This window comes from Arvicanthis niloticus, chromosome 6 (assembly GCF_011762505.2).
Source record: "Arvicanthis niloticus isolate mArvNil1 chromosome 6, mArvNil1.pat.X, whole genome shotgun sequence".
Classification (NCBI taxonomy): domain Eukaryota; kingdom Metazoa; phylum Chordata; class Mammalia; order Rodentia; family Muridae; genus Arvicanthis; species Arvicanthis niloticus.
The window spans coordinates 43,268,441-43,289,536 of record NC_047663.1 but is presented as its reverse complement, the minus strand read 5'-3'; the positions used below and the strand labels follow the sequence as shown (position 1 = coordinate 43,289,536).

Sequence of the window (21,096 nt, the reverse complement as noted above, 5' to 3'; positions counted from 1 at the left end):
AATGGAGGGAAAAAAGTGGAAGCGCGTATACTATAGTCAGTTGCCTGTGGTAGATATGCATACACAGGTATGTGGGGCGGTGGGTTGTGAGAAGCAGCTGGGTGCTTGGTCGAGCATAAGCCTGGAACCCCAGACCCTTATTGGATGGCAGGAGTTCGGCTCTGCTCCTGGGCCCTGGTTCTTTTCATTTAGCTTCAGCCCTCCACAGCCCCTCCCACAGAGAGGTCTATAGGGCCTGAGGCCCTAGACAGATTTACATACTAATGAGATGCCTGAAAGCCAGAGGGTGGAGCCAATTAAGCATTCTTCCCCAGCCCCTCCCTCCTCTCTCCCTTCCTATTTAACTCAGGTCTGCCCTGAGTTTCAGGGGGGTGCATCCAGATCCATCCACCATCCGCCATGACATTAAAGCCTGTAAAAACCCATGGACTTTCTTGTGTCATTGGGGCCACGCCGTGAGGAACCATAGAGAAGGCCTTTAATGAGCCACCGTACCCACACAGGTACAGCACACACTAGGCAAACCACCAGCCTGGGAGACTGCTGCAGAGTAAAGCCCTTTTTCCGAAAGCCAAAGTTCAAGCACCTCTGGGTAGCAGCTCTCTTAACTCAGCCTCCCAACTCTTTCTCCAATATCAAACATTCTAAAACTAAGACTAATGTTTACTGTGGTACTCCTCTCAGGCCACCAGACAACCAACCTGGTAGGCATAACCTTAAACTCCAGGAGTTACAACTCACCAAGAGGCCAAGCCATGTAGAAATGTAGAAGAAAGGATTCCAATAGAATTTATTTAGTTTAAGCTTATTTAACTTAAAAACACACTTTTAAGTTTTCCTTCCTTCCTTCTTCTGCTTTAGAAAATAATGTAATATTGTAATATTCTTTTCTTGAATAGAAAGAGCTGGGCTTTTGAAAAGTCTCTTTTCTGAGCCTGTGGATGGGTACCCCAACCTAGCTTCCACACACAATCCCCTTTTCCACTTCTGAATGCTGGAGATACAGGATTGTGCTGCCAAACTGGGGGCTCTAGACTCTTACAGCTGCTGTGCTTCTGTAGTTGTTGTTGTTGTTTTTTAAAATGAGAAACCCGGCTCATTCTGAGCCCAGAGTGTTCAAAGAAGCACACATTGCTTTGGTGCAGTAAGACATTTTCAAGCTGCTTTACACTTGTCAGGAAAGTCTCAGGAAGGCCTGCTCTCTCAGTCGTTATGTAGTACATAACACTGACAGAGAACTGACTAGCTGATAAGTACTAACAATTGCTAGAGAAGTGATACCAGGGTGTCTGATCTTCACACTTTCATTACTGGTTATCTTTGGATGGGTAGATTTATTAAATCCATGAGGTCAATAAAGGAGGAAAATTGTTCTATTTTCAAGGACACATTTACTCTAAGATACTAACAAATTGGATTAATGTTCCTGATGCTCATCAATAAATAGCATAGCAGATCTTGTAGCTACACCTGTAATACAGAGCCTCCTGTTGGTTAATAGTCACTGAATTCCTGGGAGCTTGAGAGATGGTTAAGAGTAAGTACTGCTCTTGCAGAGGACCTGAGGTTAGTTCACAAATGCCAGTAACTTCAGCTCCAGGGGTATCGTTTTCAGCTTCCTACAAACCTGTGCACACACCCACACAGACATGTACACATAGTTTAACATAATATAAATCTTTTTAAAAGTTACTGCATTCTTCTATGTCTAAGTCAGGTCCTCAAATTATTTCATAGTTTGAACAAGATGCAACCAAAGGATATACCCAGAAGGATGCTCTTTAAATGTAAGCTTGGCCAGGTGGGCTGCTGTGAAATTGAGCCAACTTGATTGACACAGTGAGTTAAAGATAACTGGAGCCCTGCCTCAACAAACAATTATGAATAAAAACAAATACAAGCACCTCTATTTACTGGCCTGAGCCAGTGTTTGAGAACTTAACTGCACTGCAGGGTGGAGCCTTGATCAAATGTCTGCCCAGCAGTTTCAGGGGAAGAATGTCAAACTCAGCCTTTCTTTTGTTCGATCATTCAGTTCACCTGAGCAATCAATCAGTTCACCTAAACGCCCAGTGTAAAAGAAAGGAAGGCAAGGCTGAGGAAGCCAGCCTTGCTTGTCCAGCTCAAGCCTTTCTGGTTCACTTGTTTCTTGTTCCTAGGAAAAGCATTCCCCTTACTCACTCTTCCCATCATTAAGTTTTCTGCGCTTACAGGGTCACTGCTTAATCAAGAGTGGATAAAAAGCATCCCAGCTTTCTTAGCAGTGATCTGGCTGGTTGCAAGTAATATTGATCAGTGAGAATTAGGCAGTCCTTCTTAATACTGGCAACCACAGTGGGGTCTGATAGGATGCTAGTGGTAAGAGCACAACAGCAACTGCTTTGCATCCTTGCAAGGCAAAGGGACACTGGTGGTTATTTGGGCTTAGTGTTTGGAGTCGGTATCCTGACTCACATGAACTGAGGTCCAAGCTTTCTCCCCACAAACTGAAAATACTTCGAGACCACTGAGAGGTCACCTGTCACTCATAAGCAGTGGTGCTATAAAAACATGCATTTTTCTCCTATGGTACTGGGCATGGCCACATACCACTTACCATTTATGGTCATATACATAGAACAGAGATCGTACTTGTAGAATATCTGTTTGTGTATATGTGTCTGTATACATATGTGTCTACAACCTATAAGCAACATCTCTGGGATAGAAATTCTTTCTTTGTGGCCAGTTGCCAGAGACAGACTTCCCCTCTTTACCTCTTTACCTGTTTATGAGGACCCCTGAGTATGTGTGCCTTAGCACCTTCACAAGCTGTCCTCATTGCTTCCAGTGATGGCGTGCCCAACAGATCTGTGATCAAATCCAACTGCAAGAGAACATGAAGTACAGCTCGACAGTAGATCACAGAAACAGCTTTTCATTAGACTTAAGTTGTAGCCCTAGAAATGAAAATGAGTGCCACTTTTTTTTTAAAAAAAAAAAAAAAAAAAAAAACCTTAGAACCACAACACTTTCAAGTCAGCTCTGATAAGAGCTCTTTCTTTTACTTTCTGGCCTATTTTTTTTTTTTTTTTTTTTTTTTTAAAGAAATCAGGTTAGGTGGTACATACCTGTAATTCTACACTTAGGAGGCTAAGACAGGCCTGTGAGCCTGAGGCCAGTTGGGCTCCTATACTAGAGTAACATTGGAGTTGTATCTCTGTGCCCCACTGCTTTAAAACCATAGCAGTTATAATCTTTGAAGGCAGTGTCTAAAGAGTATTCTTTTCAAAGTTAATGAATTGATTTTAATGCTTCAAATGGACTCAAGCTCTTTAAGAGGCTAATCTACAAATCCAGTATCTGTAATATAATAAATACCCAAAGCATTCACTCTTGAAATAGAAGGTAAATGCTCAATGTTTGGACCAGCACATACCGTTTACATTCTAGAAACCTCTTACATTGGCAGAAAAATGTGGAACTTAGAAAACCATGATGCCACACGAGGCCACATTTATGGAGCTGGGCATGATTAAAGGAAACTGATAGAAGGTCTTCCTGTAAACAAGTCTTTGTAGGTAGCAAACCACCTCACCAACTTTTTGGTGCTGACATTGTTCTGACTCTATAACCTAATTAACAGCAACAGTTCATTTGGATCTTCCTAGGATGGGAGATTCATGCCCAGAGAACACCATATCCAGCCCTATTTTAACCGCAGGCAGCTATCAGCACTGGTATTTGGGTAATGGGAATGCTTGAGAAACTGGCTCCCCCATCCCCAGGCTAAGATCTCTAGACCCTTTCTGCGGGAAGTGTGGCTATGACACTGGCAGGGCTTTAACAACCACTCAGAAGAAAATGACTGCCCAGTAGACACCCTCACACTAACATGGGACAGATCTCTATGGAAGATGAACTCTTTGATAAAGCCTGTTGCAGTTCAGTGCCCAGTTCATTGATTTCTCAAAGACAGAAAATACAAGAGAGAATAACTAATTCCACATAGAAGTTCGACTATAAAACTATAAAACAGCTGTTTTCTGTGATGATTATTATCCCACACACTAATGATAAACACCCAGTGATTAGGTAAAGCTGGAAAGCACAGACTTGTAGACTTTGTTAGAACCTGTTATATGAACTTTCCCCCTGTTTCTCAAGTGCTGAGATACCACACTTAGCTCCAAGTGTTTTTTTTTTTCTAAAAATTATTCTAAGAGTTATTCTTTTTATGAGTATTTTTGTCTGCATGAATGTCTGTGCAACAAATGTATGCATCGCAGTGCTTGAAGGGGTCAGAAGAGAGTGTCAGAACTCTTGTAGATAGTTGTCATGTCATATAGCTGAAGCTGGTGCCCTAACACTAAGCTGCTGCCTCCTCCTCCTCCCCCTCCTCCCCCTCTTTCTTCCCCTCTCTTCCTCTTCTTCCTCCTCCTCCTTTTTCTTCAAATTCACGGTTTCACTATACAGCCCTGGCTATCCTGGACATTTTTATGTAGACCAGGTTATCTTCAAACCCATAAAGATCCACTGCCCCTGCCTCCCAAGTACAAGGATTCAAGGTGTATGCCACCAATGCTCACTTTGTTTTTAAACCTAAAAAAATTATCCACCCCCCTCCTTCCCTTCGCCCTCTTGTTCTGGGACCCCTACTTGATCTGGCCTGTCTTCAGACAACCCATATGAGGGCATCAGATATCATTACAGATGGTTGTGAGCTACCATATGGTTGCTGGGATTTGAACTTATGACAGTCAGTGCTCTTAACCACTGAGCCATCTCATCAGCCCTAAAAAATTATTTTTAATTGTGTGTGTGTGTAGTCTGTGTATGTACACTCGAGTGCAAGAATCCTTAGAGGTCAGAGCAGTTAGATCCCTCAGAGCTTAAGTGATAGGCAACACTGAACCATCAGACATGAATGCTGGGAACCAAATTCAGGTCTTCTGGAAGAATAGCAAGTGGTCTTAACCACTGAGCTATCTCTATCTCTGCAGCTCTCCCAATCCCTTTTTCCTCCTTTTCTTCCTCCCTGCCTCCGGCCCCCCTCGTTTTTTTTTGAGACAGGTTTTCTCTGTGTAGCCCTGGCTGTTCTACAGATCACTTTATAAACTAGGCTGGCCTCAAAACTCAAAAAAGATCTGCTTGCCTCTTCCTTCCGGGTGCTGAAATTAAAGGTGCTAACCTTTAATCCCACCTGACCCTCTTTTTGTTTTGGGGCAGGTCTTACTATATAGTTCTAGCTAGCCTTAAACTTTGGAACTCCATATGTATATCAGGATGGCCTGGAACTCACAGAAATCCTAATGGTCTCTGCCTTGGGAGTGCTGGTATTAAAGGTGTGTGCCAGGACAGCTGGCTGCAAATGATTTCTTAAAACTTTATTTTAATTATCTTCTGGTGTTCTATACCATATCTCAATATTTTAGCCTAATAATAAAGATAAGAATTTTTCTAAATGTTCAGATTTGAAGAAATCAACACAAAAAGTATATAGTCTATGCACAAAGAAGAAGTATGCTAAGTCATCAAATACATTGTAAGATCACAGCTATTCAGCTGGAAGAAACAGATATCCTCTAACAACTCAAGACCATACCTACCTATGTAACTGTAGAGCCAAATTTGCTGCTATGCACCAGTGCATGTAATAAAGTCAACACTTTCTCTAATAGGCTCCTAACTTGTAGAATGAACCTCTGCAATCTCCAACTTTATAACTTTATGGCTTTCGAGTGAACCTGAATTTGCTAAAAGCCAATTAAGACAGTACAATGAATAAACTCAAGATATGGCTTTCCTTTCAAATCCATAGCTGAATTAAAAGCAAATAGAGCCAAAAAGCAAAATCACACCTGCTGAATGGGACTCTGTGCCTGAAACAATATTCTTCGGCCCAGTAGTTCTGCAAAGATGCACCCGACAGACCAGATGTCAATAGCATTGCTGTAGTGACGGCTGCCCATCAGGATCTCCGGAGCCCGGTAATACTGAGTAACAACTTCCTGAGTCATATGACGGGATTCATCCAATTCTTCCACTCTGGCCAATCCAAAATCACAAATCTAAATAGAAAAGGCAGTTAAGACATTATCAAACAGACACCTACCTTCTTCTGTTTACTTTTCAGACAGTGTAGTTTTAAGCTTGCTATATAGCTAGCTGAGGGTGACCTTTGACACCTGAGCCTTCTGTTACATATTCCCGAAGAGCTAGGATCATAGGCACATGCCACCATGCCATGTTCAGTGTCCTTAGATTTTGTCACCTTGACAAACATAGACATACTAGAGAATAGGGAAACTCAATTGAGGAAATATTCCCATAAGACTGGCCTGTGGACATGTTTTGTTTTGGTTACTGACAGATGTGGAAGGGTGTAGCCCACTGTGGGCCACACCATCCCTGGGCAGGTGGCTGTGGTTGGTTAAAAAAAAAAAAAAAAAGCCCAGAAGGAGCAAGCCGACACTCCTCCAAGGCTTCTGCTTCAGTTCCTACCTGGAGATTCTGCCTTGGTGTTTCTTAATAGACTGTGACCCTGGACATGCAAAGCCAAATAAACCCCATCTTCTAAGTTGTTCTCTGTCATGGTCTTTATCATATCATAATAATGGAAATCAAGCTAGGAGACTCAGCTAGACAGACACATTTATACCTGGAAAAACAGTAGCAGCAACAGAAAAACCTCACTACATATACATGAATAAACCTTGAAAAACTACTCATAAACTTTTAAAAAATGATACAGGTATAGGATATTGTTATCACTATAAGAATATGATCTTGCTGGGCAGTGGTGGTGCACACCTTTAATCCCAGCACTTGAGAGGCAGAGGCAAGAGGATTTCTGAGTTCAAGGCCAGCCTGGTCTACAGAGTGAGTTTCAGGACAGCCAGGGCTACACAGAGAAACCCTGTCTCGAAAAACAAAAAACAACAAAAAAGATCTTATTTGGACAAAAGAAAATTCTAACTTCAATGTTTCTATGTAAAATTATGCATCTTTTAAATTTTGCATTATTTTATGCATATCCGAGTTTTACCTGTATGTATGCCTGGTGTGCACAGAGGCCAGAAAAAGGTATCAGATCCCCTGGGACTAGAATCACACATCATTATGGTCTGCTCCCTTTAAAATTATGCATCTTTTAAAAATATTCTTCTCCAGGCTGGAGATGTGGCTCAGTAAAAGAGCAGTTGCCTTTATGTTTAAGGGCCTGGGTTCAATGTCCAGCAACAGGAAAACAAATACTTTAGCCTATTCTAAACCAATAATTAAACCAAAATCAAAACCAATGAACTCTAAACATGGCTGAATGCATACTTCAGCTTAACGAAGCCATTTACATGGAAGAAATTAAAATAAAAGAGGCATATTTTGATGGGCTTGGCACAAATGCCTTTTTTTTTTTTTTTTTTTTTTTTTTTTTTTTTTTTTTTTTTTGGACAGGGTTTTTCTGTATAGCCTTGGCTGTCCTGGAACTCACTCTGTAGAACAGGCTGGTCTAAGCTACATCAATCCAGTCAACAGAAGAGGGCTTCATGAGGACGTCTACTCAACTCAGAAAGGTTATTCTCCTTCAGTTACCTATCCATATAGCCACAGCACTAAAGATGATCTGGAGAACAGACTAGACTTCAGGTAATTTTTTTTTTCCCAGAGACAGGGTTTCTCTGTGTAGCTCTGGCTGTCTTGGAACTCACTCTGTAAACCAGGCTGGCCTCAAACTCAGAAATCCGCCTGCCTCAGCCTCCCAAGTGCTGGGATTAAAGGCGCCTGGCCAGACTTCAGGTAATTAATAGCACAGGCATGACAGGATCAACACAAAATTTCCCTTGAAGGTCTTCAGCCAAAAACCAAATAGGAACTGTCTGAAAATATCGTATCATTGATTTAGTATAAATAGAACAAGAATTCCCAACTATAAGGTATAAAAATATTTTTAACTAAAATGAGTTATAGGGATTTAGTTTTGATCTTGATCTACATAGTGAATTTTAGGCCTGCTGGGGCTACATAGTGAGACCCCTTCTCCAAGATAGATAGATAGATAGGTAGATAGATAGATAGATAGAGGTAGATAAAGTTATAGATCATAAGCTTTGTTTAAAATTACCAAGCAGCAGAAGGAAAGACTCAGGCATGCAGAAGGAACATGGAAGAAGATTCTGGGGCAATAATTTTTCTTTGGGAACAAAAGAACAAACTGTGCTATCAGCTACTTTCAGGGAAACAGCACTGGAGTTAAATCAGGGAGGCTCTTTTCAGATATAACGGAGGACTTTCATTGACAAACAACACAGTCCACCTGCTTGAAAGGAGAACTGACCCACAGCTCAAAGAAAGCATTTAAAGTAGAAATAAATGAATTCATATATTTGGCTTTAATATTTATTAGGGAACACTTCATTATTTTAAAAGTAGGTAACACTGAGAAATGAGCTCTTTTCCATCTTAATGGATCAGTTGAATGCTGAGAATAATCGCAGGCTGGGACACCACAGGAAGCGGCCGCCATAGGAGCAAACTCTCATCTCCTTACACAGAGACAGTATGCTAAGCTTTTAGTTCACATTTTCTTTTTCTTCCTTCCTTCTTTCTTTCTTTCCTTCCTTCCTTCCTTCCTTCCTTCCTTCCTCCCTCTCTTTTGAGACAGGGTCTGACTGTGTAGCCCTGGCTATCTTGGCACTCACTCTGTAGACCAGGCTGGCTTTGCTCTCACAGAGACCCCACCTGTCTCTGCCTCCTGAGTGCTAGGTTTAAAGACACGTGCCATCACCGCCCAGTTTCTATTTTTCCTATACAAAATATTTAATGTTATGTGTATGCATGCACACCTTGTGTATAGGAACCCACAGAGGTCACAAGAGGCATCGGATCCTCTGAAACTGGAGTGACAAGCTTTCTTAACTGAGCCCCCTCTCTGGCCCCTATTTCTAGTTTCTATGATGAGGGAAATGATGATAAACCTTCCAACATTCCAGAGTTTGAAAAATACATTTGTGTATTAAAGGTCTGAGAAATGCATAGTGGATTTTGCTGTTAGAGAAGCTTTTAACTAAGGATGGACAACGAGAGGAAGGAACCCTTGAAAATGAAGGTGATGACTCGAGGTGTGGGAATACTTGTTTTAGGTGGTTTTTATTTAACCTCCTGCCTTTACTTCTGAACCACTGGGATTCCCATCATACAGAAACATGTACAGCTTTGTTATTTCTTGAGACATAGTCTCATCCTGCTGTCTAAATTGAGATCTGGGGACTGTTATTCTGTGGGGGAAGATTTGACTACTATAATGTAGAAATACATCCACTAGGTGCAAGGCCCTTTCCTGGCACAGCACTTTAACTTTCAAGCATGCCTGTGCTTCCCTTTGCTACTGCAATGTCACAGCGCACAGTGATGCTAGCCGTGAAAGAAGCAGGCACCTTCCCAAGCCACATCTCAATGTCACACAGCAGAAGCCAGGAGTCTGTTCCTTCTGAAAAACACTTCCTATAATATGGAACAATTGTTTCTGAAAGATTGCCCTTCTTTTTTGTGACATTATAATTCTCATATCAGAGTTTGAAAACACAAGCAAAACATGTTTAAAAAGAACAACAAACAAACAAACAAACAAACAAACAAAAAAGCCCCCAGAGCCAGGACCACAAACTAGTTCCAATGGCCTTGATGAGATGGGCTGAAGGCAACTGCTTTCTACTCTTCCCATGAGGTAGGGAAATGCTGCTCTTGAGCCAGACATCTTATTTTTCCTGGACCTTTAATAACTGAAAAGCTACCTTTAGAACACAGTTGCTGTTCACAAGGAGATTCCCTGGCTTAATGTCTCGATGTAAAATGCCAGCTGAATGGAGATATTTCAAACCTGAAACAAACAAACACAATTTTAATTGCAGATATTTAATTCGTTTTACTTAAGCAATGATCACACACACATAAAAACTTAAACAGGAGCAAACTAAACGATTTAAAATCACTCCCTAAACAAAAGCTAAAGAATATTACTAAAGGCTTGGCTTAGTCTTCTTCAAAACACTGTAATTTTGTTGCAGTAAAATGTCACACAGTTTGCACATGTCAGAGACAATGTCTATAATTTAAAAGATTACATGGCTTGAAGCACAGGTAAGTCTGTCAGGCCCTGCAGTTAAGACTGGCCATGCCAACATCCTTGAACTGCTCCTCAGCTTGGCTACTGGACAGCGTTCTGCTATTGATACTCCCAACCTGTGACTCTGAATCTGCTCTAACACAGAAGTGTCCATTAACCTACAGGAGGCCTTTCTTAGGATAAGCATTTCAGTGACAGGACAAAAGGCAGGGACCTGCCCAGATCTGTCAACAGCCCTAGCCACTACTGACAGCCAGGAGGGCACTTAATCGTCTCAAAATAGTTTTGACATCTTAAAAGACTGGTTGGTCTTCAGTAGCAGTGTATGCTACAATTTTATAATGATTCCTTTTTGGAAGAAAATGTAGTAAAACGTATTCTTTACAACTGTAGATGAGCCAAGAATTTTCCCCATTTCCCTACTACAGAATATCTACAGATTTATCACAAGTGAACTTTTTTGTTGCTGTAATATTGCTTATGTATTTTGATACTTGGAAGACCTTGGTTTTCAATTTCTTTCTAGAATTTAATTCTATGAATATTAGGGAAACATGTATTTCACCAGACAAGAAAGTGGTTTCAACTTTAAATAATTTTCCATTTATCACAGTAGAACTGTGGACACAGCTGGTGGCTAAAGGAAGAAATCAATCATTGGCTTAAGCTGCTTCTCAGCCAGGTCTGAGCTCTTACGGGCAGTCAGGGGTTACTCAGCGGCTGTGTCTACTGGCCTTCTCCATCTGCTCTGGGTTTAAAGGGTCATTTTGAGTTGAGTGGGACTCAGCTACAGCAAGAAATATTCAGACAAGCCCACCAATAATTGGTTTGAAGGGTGGATGTCTTCTATAGATAACAATCACTTTTTAATCTGGTTATATGATGCACACTCTATGAGGAGCTAAAGGTGGCCAGTGGGATTTGTGGCAAACTGCTGGTTACCTGCCTTCCTAGATTAATCTACTTGCCTGCCTTCCCTGCCCTAATAAAAATAAAAATAAAAAATATGTGGCCACCTTAAAGGCCCCCTGACAGGGATGTGACTAGCACGTTCAAAGATCCGAGTTTAATACCTAGCACTTCTAACCCCACACTACTTAACATCAAACACAAAAACAGCGAAACAACTTTGGTTAACACACCAATATCTTTGGGGAAGAAGGCTTGGAAGGCCAGGATAAAGTTCAAACAAAGAGCAAAACGACACATTTATACCACCACACTATCTTTTTCTTGATAAAGGGAAATCTTACCTCGCAAAATCTGATAAAGAAAAACTTTGACATGATCTGAGCTGAGTGGCTGAGGAGAGACGATAATTTTATGTAGGTCACTCTGCATCAATTCTGTGACAACATATCTTCAAATTGTTAAGTTAAGGAGATGTCAGAGAACTGACCCCCAACCCGCTCACTGCCATCATCAGATTTGAAAGGGTAACATCCATTGTCAAGGCTGGGAAGTTTGAAGACAGCTAGCTTCTAGACACACAGATAAAGATGAGAATTCCAGTGACTACAGGATTAAACAGTACCTAAATTTAAAAGGATGTACAAGTTTAAGAACTGAAGTAAGCAACCAAGTGATCTCCTTACAATTATTACACAAGAGAAAATTAAAAGTAACCAGGCCAAGGCTAAGTGTGAAGATCTGTTAGTTTCAAGGTTTTGGCTAGTAACAGGAATGCCCTTTAACCGTCCATGTGATGAACTATGCATGTTTATGGAAACCAGTTACTGAGCTTCAAGCTCTGTACTCAGATGTAGTCTCAGGTTTTGGTTCAAATGACAAAAAGCTGGAGATTGGTAAGGTGGAATTCAGAATTTTTACAAGACACATAAATGTTACAGAAATTAAGAAATCCCCTCCCCCCCCTTTTGCTATATTTATATTAGAATAACAGACATGCTTTACCGTTGGTGTGGTTAAAAGTTCGCATGACTTCATGATTTAACTGGAACGTTTCTTTAAGTAATCTTTAATTCACAGCTTTTAAAGTGAGCGGGAAAAGGCAAAACAGAAGCAGAGCAGAATCTGTGCTAATATGTGACACGTGGTTGAAAACTGCTTTCAGATGGGGGAAAGGGAGGAACATGGGACACTTAGGAGGCTTTCTGCTCTCTCGATGGTTGATATTTCTGGCTCTTCTGTCCCTTCTCCTTTCCTCCCCTCTGAATGCAGGAACATCCCAGGCTTGGTCCTCAGCCCTTTCCTTCCTCACATTCACGCTCTTGAATACTCAAGTCCCGATCACTCCTTTCCTTCACACCACCAAACACAAACCTTTAGTCACCCTTGCTATGTCTCTCCATCTTTCCAGGGGAAAGCCCTGCTGGCTTTATCGTCAGAGCTTAGCTACCATTAGGCCTCTTCTCATCAAGTCTGCTGCCGTCTCTCTGAATGGTGGCTCTAGATCCCTAAAACACAGCAGCCAGCACACACTGTTTTGTTTTTATGCATACATTGGCATTTAATGTATTGTTTACAAATAACAATGTTTAAGGTTTCTGTTAGAGAACTCAAGCCCTCTAAGTAACCAGGCCTTAAGCAGAAAGGGCTGCAAACAGGCTGGGGACACACCCAACTCCAGAGCTGCCCAGACAGGAGGTAGTGAGTAGTCATGGTGTAAAAAAAAAAAAGTTTTTTTTTTCTTTTTTTTGTTTTTAAAAGATAAGAATCTATGTAGCTCTGGTTGGCCTTGAACTCACAGAAATTAGCTTGTCTCTGCTTCCCCAGAGTGCTGGGATTAATTGGCACTGGTCACTTTTGAAGATCACACACTAACCAAGCCCTACTCCCCTTCTCAGAGAACCACCACTGTCACACAGCCTAACTCACATATGCTCTCCTGCCTGCCTCATGGAAAAGTGGAGAGAGGGAAGGAAGGCAGGAAGGAATGCTCGGGATGGAAGAACAAGAGACTTAACTAAGTACAAATATGTGGGCTCCATTTAGAACCTGCTTCAAAGACAGCCCTTGGAGGCAATCATGGACGAGTAGTAAGGGCTAACTGATGTCATTAGATGCCACAATGCCACACTCATTTTGTTCTGATGAGGTACTTAGCAGAAACGCATACTTAAGCATTTGTAAGTTAGGCAACGTGATTCTCGGAATCTATTTTAAAACACTCTGGCTCTCTCCAAGGGGTGGGATAGGAATAGAGAAGACTGGGGGAAAAAATGATTATTTGTTGAAGGTGAACAATCCAGGAATTATGTTATCTTTACTTTTGATATTTTTGAAGATTCCTAAATTTTTTTCCTCTGAAAGACAAAAGCAAAGCAAAATAAAAAAAGATTCTTTGTAAAAACAAACAAAAACCAAACCCCCAAACAAATAAACAAACAAAAAACCGAGTAAATAAAAGATGAGACCTACCCAGGACCCTGCCTCTTTGAACTAAGCCACCTTTTAACAGTCTTTCTCTCTCATTTTCTCTACCCACATGCTCTTTCTGTGTCCACCCCCAAACTCATCTCCAGTCTGCACAGCGATTGGCGATTTTCCTGGCCCCATTCCTTGGGACCAGCGAACCCTCCCAAGAGCTGCCCCACCACCACCACCACAATACACCTGCTTTTATACTAAACACAAACAAACAAATAAACAGTCTCAAATAGCTCAGGCTGGCCTTGGGCCCAGTATGCAGCAGATGACCTTAAATTTCTTATCCTCCCTCTACCTTCTAAGTAACAGGTTTATAGTACTACTACACTCATTTAATTAATTCATCTTGTTGAGAATCTAAGGGTTATTTTTTTAAAGTATTTTAAACAACTTTGAAACAAACATTATATACAGCTTTACATGAATCTGATTGATTTTTTCAAGTACAATTATAGGACATCATTTTAGGTTTAAAATATAGTGAATGATTTCTCAGGCTATTTGAATCTTTTATATTAAGTGCTCATTTAATATTCCTCTTAGTTGTGTCATGAGTTTCTCTTGAAGCTTTAAGTTACTGCTATCCAAAGGGACATCAATTATGTGTGGATCCTCTCAGGTAAATTCATTTTCCCAGAAAAGAGCCCTATTAGAAACCCAGAGCTTGTGAGTGTCGTGAAGAGTCAGAGACTCTTGGATCAGCATGCTGCACCCAGGAAAACAACCTTGTACTCTCTTGCAGGCTGCAGGATGATGTTGTTCTTGCTGTTTCCCCCACAGGCATGTAATAAGTCCTTTGTGGTTCATCTGCATCCTGCTTTCTAAGGAAACACCTGATGCCTCCAATTCTGAGCCTTTTAAAACATCCTGTAAGAATCAATCTGTTTTCCATTCTCATTACAATCAGCTAAGGTTTCTGCTTTTTAAGTCTGAACTTTTTTGTTTTTTGAGACAGGGTTTCTCTGTGTAGCCCTGGCTGTCCTGGAATTCACTGTGTAGACCAGACTGAACTCCAACTCAGAAATACACCTGTCTCTGCCTCCCAAGTGCTGGGCTTAAAGGCGTGCGCCACCACTGCCCCACAAGTCTGAAGTTTCTATCACTTAGTAACATTTCAGTATTGTGTACTAAGGGATGACAACCGACAGTTTCAGGTTGAAAACCACTCACTTGTTTACTGATCACCTGTTATGTTTGAGCAGGAGAAAAAAAAAAAAAAAAAAACCATGGTAGTGAGAGCCCATCTTATCCTTTCCTCATAGGATCACACGCAACTCAGGCTGCCCCTACTTCCCCCTGCTCCATAGACAGTAACCTTGGGTTCTGGGTCCCAGAACTCAGATCTTCTCTCGATTACATACTGTAAGCACACTCCCCAATCCATTTTTTTTTTTTGGAGACAGGCTCTCATGTCTCAAAAAAGAGGGCCTCAAACTCACTATGAAGCTGAGGATGACCTTGATCTCCTGTTCTTCTTGCCTACACTTCCTCAGTGCTGGGATTACAGATGAGTACCATACCAAGGTTCATGGGATACAACCCAGGGGCTTATACATGCTAGTGTGTTAGCTACTTTATGTCAACTTTGACACAAGCTTCTGAGAAGAGGGAGACTCAACTGAGAAAATGTAAGACTGGGCCGCAGCCAGGCAAGCCTGTATGTCATTTTCTTCATTAGTAACTATATAGGAGAACCCATACCATGGTGGGTGGGGCCAGCTCACACTGGTGGTGAGTTCTATAAGAAAGTAGGCTGAGCAGGCCATGGAGACCAAGCCAGTAAGCAGCACCCCTCTGTGGCCACTGCATCTGTTCCTGCCTCCAGGTTCCTTCCCTGTTATGAGTTCATGTTATGACATCATGAACAGTGATGTGGAAGAATACACCTAATAAACCCTTTCTTCCCCAACTTGTTTCTGGTCATGGTGTTTCACCATAGTGATAGCAACACTAGGGTATTAGACAAGCATTCTTGGAGCTGAGTCACATGCCCAGCCCCTTTGCTGAATTTTCTACTGTAATGCATGTTCACTTGTAAAGCTGACTTCCATATTAAGGATATTAACCCTTCTGAATATACTATTTTTTCTAAGACATATTAATGCAGGACAGAAATAGAGAAACACTAAAATTCTGCACCAAGTTAAGCAGACACACAAGCAGAATTTTTGAGACTATGCAGTCAAGGCTTGCCTCCAACTTTCATCCTGCTTCAGGCTTCCCAGTGAGGGATTACATGTATGTATGTGCTATGAATCCTGGCTTCCATCCTTGAGTTGTGCTGGCTCTCTAAGTTTCAGAGATCAAGTAATGGAACGTTACATAGAGGAAAACCAAATGAAAGGAAGGAACCTGCATAGATTATTGTGTTCCATGGATTTGGCTGTTGGTGTTCCCATGTCTCTCACCCTGAAATCCTAACCCCAGAATACTGGGAGGGAGGGCCTTTGGGAGGTGATTAGGAGATTAGGGCAGAGCCCTCATGCATGGGATTAGTGTCCCCATAAAAGAGGCCTAAGGGAGCTCATTAGTTGCCCAGTCCCACTGTTGTAGGTTAGTGAAGAAGACTCTGCAGCAGGAAGAAGGGCCTTACCAGACACCAACTCCATCAGGTGTCTCAACACTGAACTTCCCATCTCCAGAACAAATTCCTGAAGCTTAAAAGCTGTGCAGATTTCAGTCCATCTTTGTAGCTCACAGGGAGCAGGACAGTTGTCAAGCTGTGCTTTACTCTGGGAAGTCAAGTCCTAGAGGAAGGACCCACTGAGGCACTTACCTTTGTGGGCTGTCTGTCACATCCACCGACCTTACTTACAGCTTTTTTCCCCAGGACTCAATGTTCTTTTCTTGCCTTCCACACTACAGGACTGGCAGCCCAGCTGTGACACCAGAAACTTCAGTGTTAGTGCGACAGCTGGTATGCAAGCAAGTAGAAGGGCAACTAGCACTTAGTGAATCTACCTTGAACTTAGGAAGGAACAAACTGATACAAAAGCCAGGAGCAGAGACCAGTGGGAAGGGCACTGTGTGCTCTCTACTAAGGGCGACTGCATTTTCAACAAAGGGGCAGTTGTAAACTATCAGATATGGGTGCTATAAACGGAATTCAGGTACTCTCCAAGAGCAGGAAGCACCCTTACCTGCTGAGTCATCTCTCTGGCCACAACAGATACTTTATAACTAAATTCTCCTTTCTAAAGAAAAAACAAAAAAACAACAAAAACAAACAAACAAAAAAACCAAACCAAAACCAAAAAAAAAAAAAAAAAAAAAAAACCCCACAAAAACAAAACAACCCCCACCTCCCCGAAAACACAACTTCATACAGCATTACAGATACCAAGCCAAGATGAAGTTCATGCCTGAACTGGAATACTGGATAAACTGGAATATTGGCAAGAATTTCATAACACCAAATAAAGGTTGACTTGAAACAAGCCACGAAACTAAGACCACAGATTCATGTGCACATGTCCTCTCAGAACAAAAGCATCAGGTGTTTCTTCTGCTAAATCCAAGTAGCTATATCGATATGTCACTGTCTTTAGGACCCAGGAACTTGAAACCCTTCCAGCCAACCTTCCAGGAAAGTGTTTATAGAAAAATTAAAATGAATGCTTATTACTTATTTTGTTCATGTCTTGTTCATAAGAGGATGATAGAACTGGGTAAGTTCTAGCTAAGTCTAGGCAAAATAACAGAGCTGCCAACTTCTCTTCTCCTCTGCTCACCTTTGTGAAGAAAGGTCCTCACTCCCTTTAATTGGTTCTGAGTATACAACACTGAAGTTTTAAGATATGAGGTTTTAAAAAAATTATTAAAATAGCTGAAAATGAGGGGTTTTGTTCATGCTTTAAGTTTAGTATAGTACAGTCTAAAGAGAAACACATCTTTATTCCATGAGTAAATTTAAATAAAAATAATCACACAAAACAATCCAACTACCAAGACATTTAAAATTTTTCTCAGAAAACACAATTCCTAAATTTGAAAATCAAGCACTGTATCTGCAAAACCCCAGAGGTAACACACACTGCATTATAAGGTTTCTGCTTTGCTCTAGCAAAATCCTCTGAAGTCTCAATCCCCAGCATAATGTTTCCCAGATGTCTAAACTAGTTGCCATGCCAACTAAAGCCGCTTAAATTAAATGAGGGCCTGAAACGGCACCTGCATCACTCCAGGTCTGTTGCACATTAAATAAAGCTCTCTTGACAGGGCCTCAGAGGTGCCATTAACTTGAACAGCATCTATCTGATTATTGTTTGAGTAATTTAATGAGGGTCTCCACACAAGAGTAAAAACAGGGTACTATTACCCTCTCTTGGTCCTTCTAAATGGAACAGCCTCTCTAACAGCTGGTGTACCTCCTGGGTCAATGACTTCACGATGGTCTTTTAAGTTATCATCGGGTAAAGATGACCATGGAACCAGTGCTTAGGCTTCCAGGAGAATATTAGCAGATTAACCATTTCCTAAATAAAAACTAGTCATTAAAAATAAGATCATTAAAAACACACTGTGCATGGTGTGCCAACCTCAGAGTGATTTGAACAACCCTGCTATAAAATAAATTGCTGCTGATTGCAGCAATTAGTGAAGTAGCTCCATGAAATATGAATTTCAAAATGTACTGATTTGCTTCAGAAAAATGAAGGATGCAAATGAAGGGTGCAGGGACAACCAGGTTTGGGGGCAGCCACTGCAGCTCTCAGGCTTCCGGTCCTCAACACAAAACCAAAGTGTCTCTGTGTTGCTTTAAGAAGTTGATCTCTTTCTCTCTCTCTCTCTCTCTCTCTCTTTTTTTTTTTTAAATGGTTTTTCGAGACAGGGTTTCTCTGTGCAGCCCTGACTGTCCTGGAACTCACTCTGTAGACCAGGCTGGCCTTGAACTCAGAAATCCTTCTGCCTCTGCCTCTGCCTCTGCCTCTCAAGTGCTGGGATTAAAGGCGTGCGCCACCACAGCCCGGCTTTGATTTCTTTTTAAAAGTTAACATTTCAAGTTTCTTTACTGCTCTCTCAAATATTGGTTACCAGAGGATGTTACTTTAATAGACATGCAAAACCAGGCTAGAGAGTTTATGTTAATTAGCGGAGGTCACATTTCCAGTGAGGACAAAGCCAAGATTACCTTACATTTCTATTTTTTTAAAAAAAGATTCCTTTTTATTAGTATTTTATTATTGCATATTTGTGAATGCAGGGTGGGGGGTGGTAGGAGCACATAAATGCAGGTACCTGCAGAGGTTGGAGAGCTTCCTGTACAAGGTACTGGGAGCTTAACTCAAGTCCTTTGAAAGAACAGTATATGTTCTAAACTCCTGAGCCATTGCTTCAGCCCACAGTCTGAGATTCCCTGACTCCTAATCCATGCTTCTCCACTGGAACTTGCTTTATACACCTACAACCTCATGCTGTGAATCAAGCATCCCCCATGGTATGCAAATGCCATAGTTTTCTTTCTATTGCTGTGAAATAACACCATGATTCCAAGTAACTTGGGGAACATCCTACAGCTCCATCCTGCAGGGAGATCAGGGCAGGAACTCAAAGCAGGAACCTGGATGTGGGAAGTGATGCAGAAGCTATGAGGAAATGCTTCTTGCTGGCTTGCTCAGCCTGTTTTCCTACATACCCAAGATCACCAGCTCAGGGCACCCAAAATGGGCCCTTCCACATGCCCCCCATAGGCTGGCCTAAAGACCAATCTTATGGAGGTATTTCTATTTACAAGTAATAAATATACGGAGGCTGGGAGATGTTAAGATGTCTGACACAATACTGCATTTAAACCTGCTGTAATGGTGTTGAAGTCTGACTCTACTTTTTCAATGTAGAACATCAAGTTGATACATCAAATGATGCTACACTTCTGCCAGTAACTGGAAAATTCATGAATCCATCCATATAAATTCTCCATCCATATAAATCATATGTGGTTACTGAAATCACCTCATAGCCTCTATTACTTTTGAGAGAAAATAAAAATGACTGTGTTCCCTTCCCCCCATGTATGTATGTACATGTATATACAAAAAGGACTAGGGATTCCAGGGTGCATTTTGGGCTTCCGTAAGATAGAGGGGTTGGTTATTGGCCCTTAATAGGAAAACAGAAAAAAAATTATAAATTAGATTATTAGAAATAATATAAGTCTAGCCTTTGATGAGAAGTCAAAGTTGAAAAAACTGTAAGTTTGAAAATCATTTAGGTGATAAAATAATGAAAACAGGGTTAGGGATTTCCCTTAGAAACACAGTGCTTGCTTAGACAATGAAAGGCCCTGATTGCAGCAGTGGCAGGAGTCAGAGAAGGATGGTTACCATGGTTAACTTCTTGGGCTTGAGGTGGTTTTTAGAGATGCCATGAGCTACTCAAGGGGCTGAGGCAGCAGGACCCCAACTTTGAGGCCTTCCTGTGCTACACAGTAAGTTCATGCCCAGCCAGTACAATTCAGTGAGACTGTCTCAAAGTGAAGAGACCTGGGGCTACAGCTCAGCAGAAGAGCACACACAGGGCCAGGGCTCAGCCTCCAGGACCCGATACACAGAAAGAAGGAAAAGGAAAAGGAATAAGCAAGTATCAGTCTTTACTTTCTATCAAATGAAATGTCACATATAGGGCATTAGTCTACATGTTTGTATTTCTCTGCAAAAGACATTTACATATCGTTTTTTAAAAATCCCTTTATCTCCAGCTGTAGGGCATCCGCTGCTCAAGTCTTTCGACCTCAAGGCAACAGCACCCATGTGTACGTGCTCCTACAGACACAAAAGGATGCACATGATTAAGTAAAAATGATCTTTAAAAAATCATGTTGCCGGGCGGTGGTGGCGCATGCCTTTAATCCCAGCACTTGGGAGGCAGAGGCAGGTGGATTTCTGAGCTCGAGGCCAGCCTAGTCTACAGAGTGAGTTCCAGGACAGCCAGGGCTATACAGAGAAACCCTGTCTCGGAAAAAAAAAAAAAAATCATGTAAACAGATCACCAGTAATGGAGTTATTAACTCAACCCCCATGACAGGACATTCTTTACAATAATGCACACTTAGTGTCAGCATCGAAGCTGTACCTAACAGTGACCAAACACCACTTCCTGCCAGACTGCCACAAAGGCTGCTTAGGACAGAATCAGAGGAAAAACAGGGCTAAAAAAGCTTCTGGGAATCAAGGAAATGAGGCGGGACAGAGAGCAAGGGAAAAGAGGAGAGGTGTTCAGAAGTAAAAACAGGTTTGTATAATTTATTCTGATAGAAAAGATTATGAGAAGATTAGAAAATTAATCTAGAGCCTCAACAGAAAGCCTTCCCTGACCTCTTGCTTCAATTAAAACAAATGTGAACTATGATCAATATTTACTTAACCCATTCCTAGATTGCTACATCTACTTTAGGAAGTAATTTAAGAACTCACGATAATCAGCTTCATTCCAGAAAACCTGACTGCCCCAACTGTCAAAGATAATTCTGCAGAAAAAAGGCAACACAATCACCACAGAAACAAATGCTGACATCAAAGTCTGACCTTCTAGTAACAGTAAGATGATTGAGTACTTTTCTGTTTTTAGGAAGTCATGATTACTCAGGCAGTCTCAGAGGCTGTAGG

The 21,096-nt window shown here is 41.4% G+C and overlaps 1 protein-coding gene across 3 annotated transcripts in view; it reads right to left on the bottom strand.

The window, feature by feature from the left end:
* Nlk (nemo like kinase) overlaps positions 1 to 21,096 on the bottom strand; it is a 125,971-nt gene that overhangs the window by 13,869 nt on the left and 91,006 nt on the right. For 2 of the 3 annotated variants that reach the window (XR_013111171.1, XM_034505392.2), the window contains exons 4-7: positions 11,356 to 11,462; positions 9,771 to 9,856; positions 5,841 to 6,050; positions 2,765 to 2,866 (exon numbers count right to left, since the gene is read on the bottom strand). Coding sequence is in view for 2 of the 3 variants with exons in the window: in XM_034505392.2 (XP_034361283.2) it covers positions 2,765 to 2,866; positions 5,841 to 6,050; positions 9,771 to 9,856; positions 11,356 to 11,462 (505 nt within the window). In the remaining variant the exon portion in view is untranslated. The remainder of the gene's footprint in view (positions 1 to 2,764; positions 2,867 to 5,840; positions 6,051 to 9,770; positions 9,857 to 11,355; positions 11,463 to 21,096) is intronic. The other variant, XM_076936215.1, reaches the window with a different exon arrangement.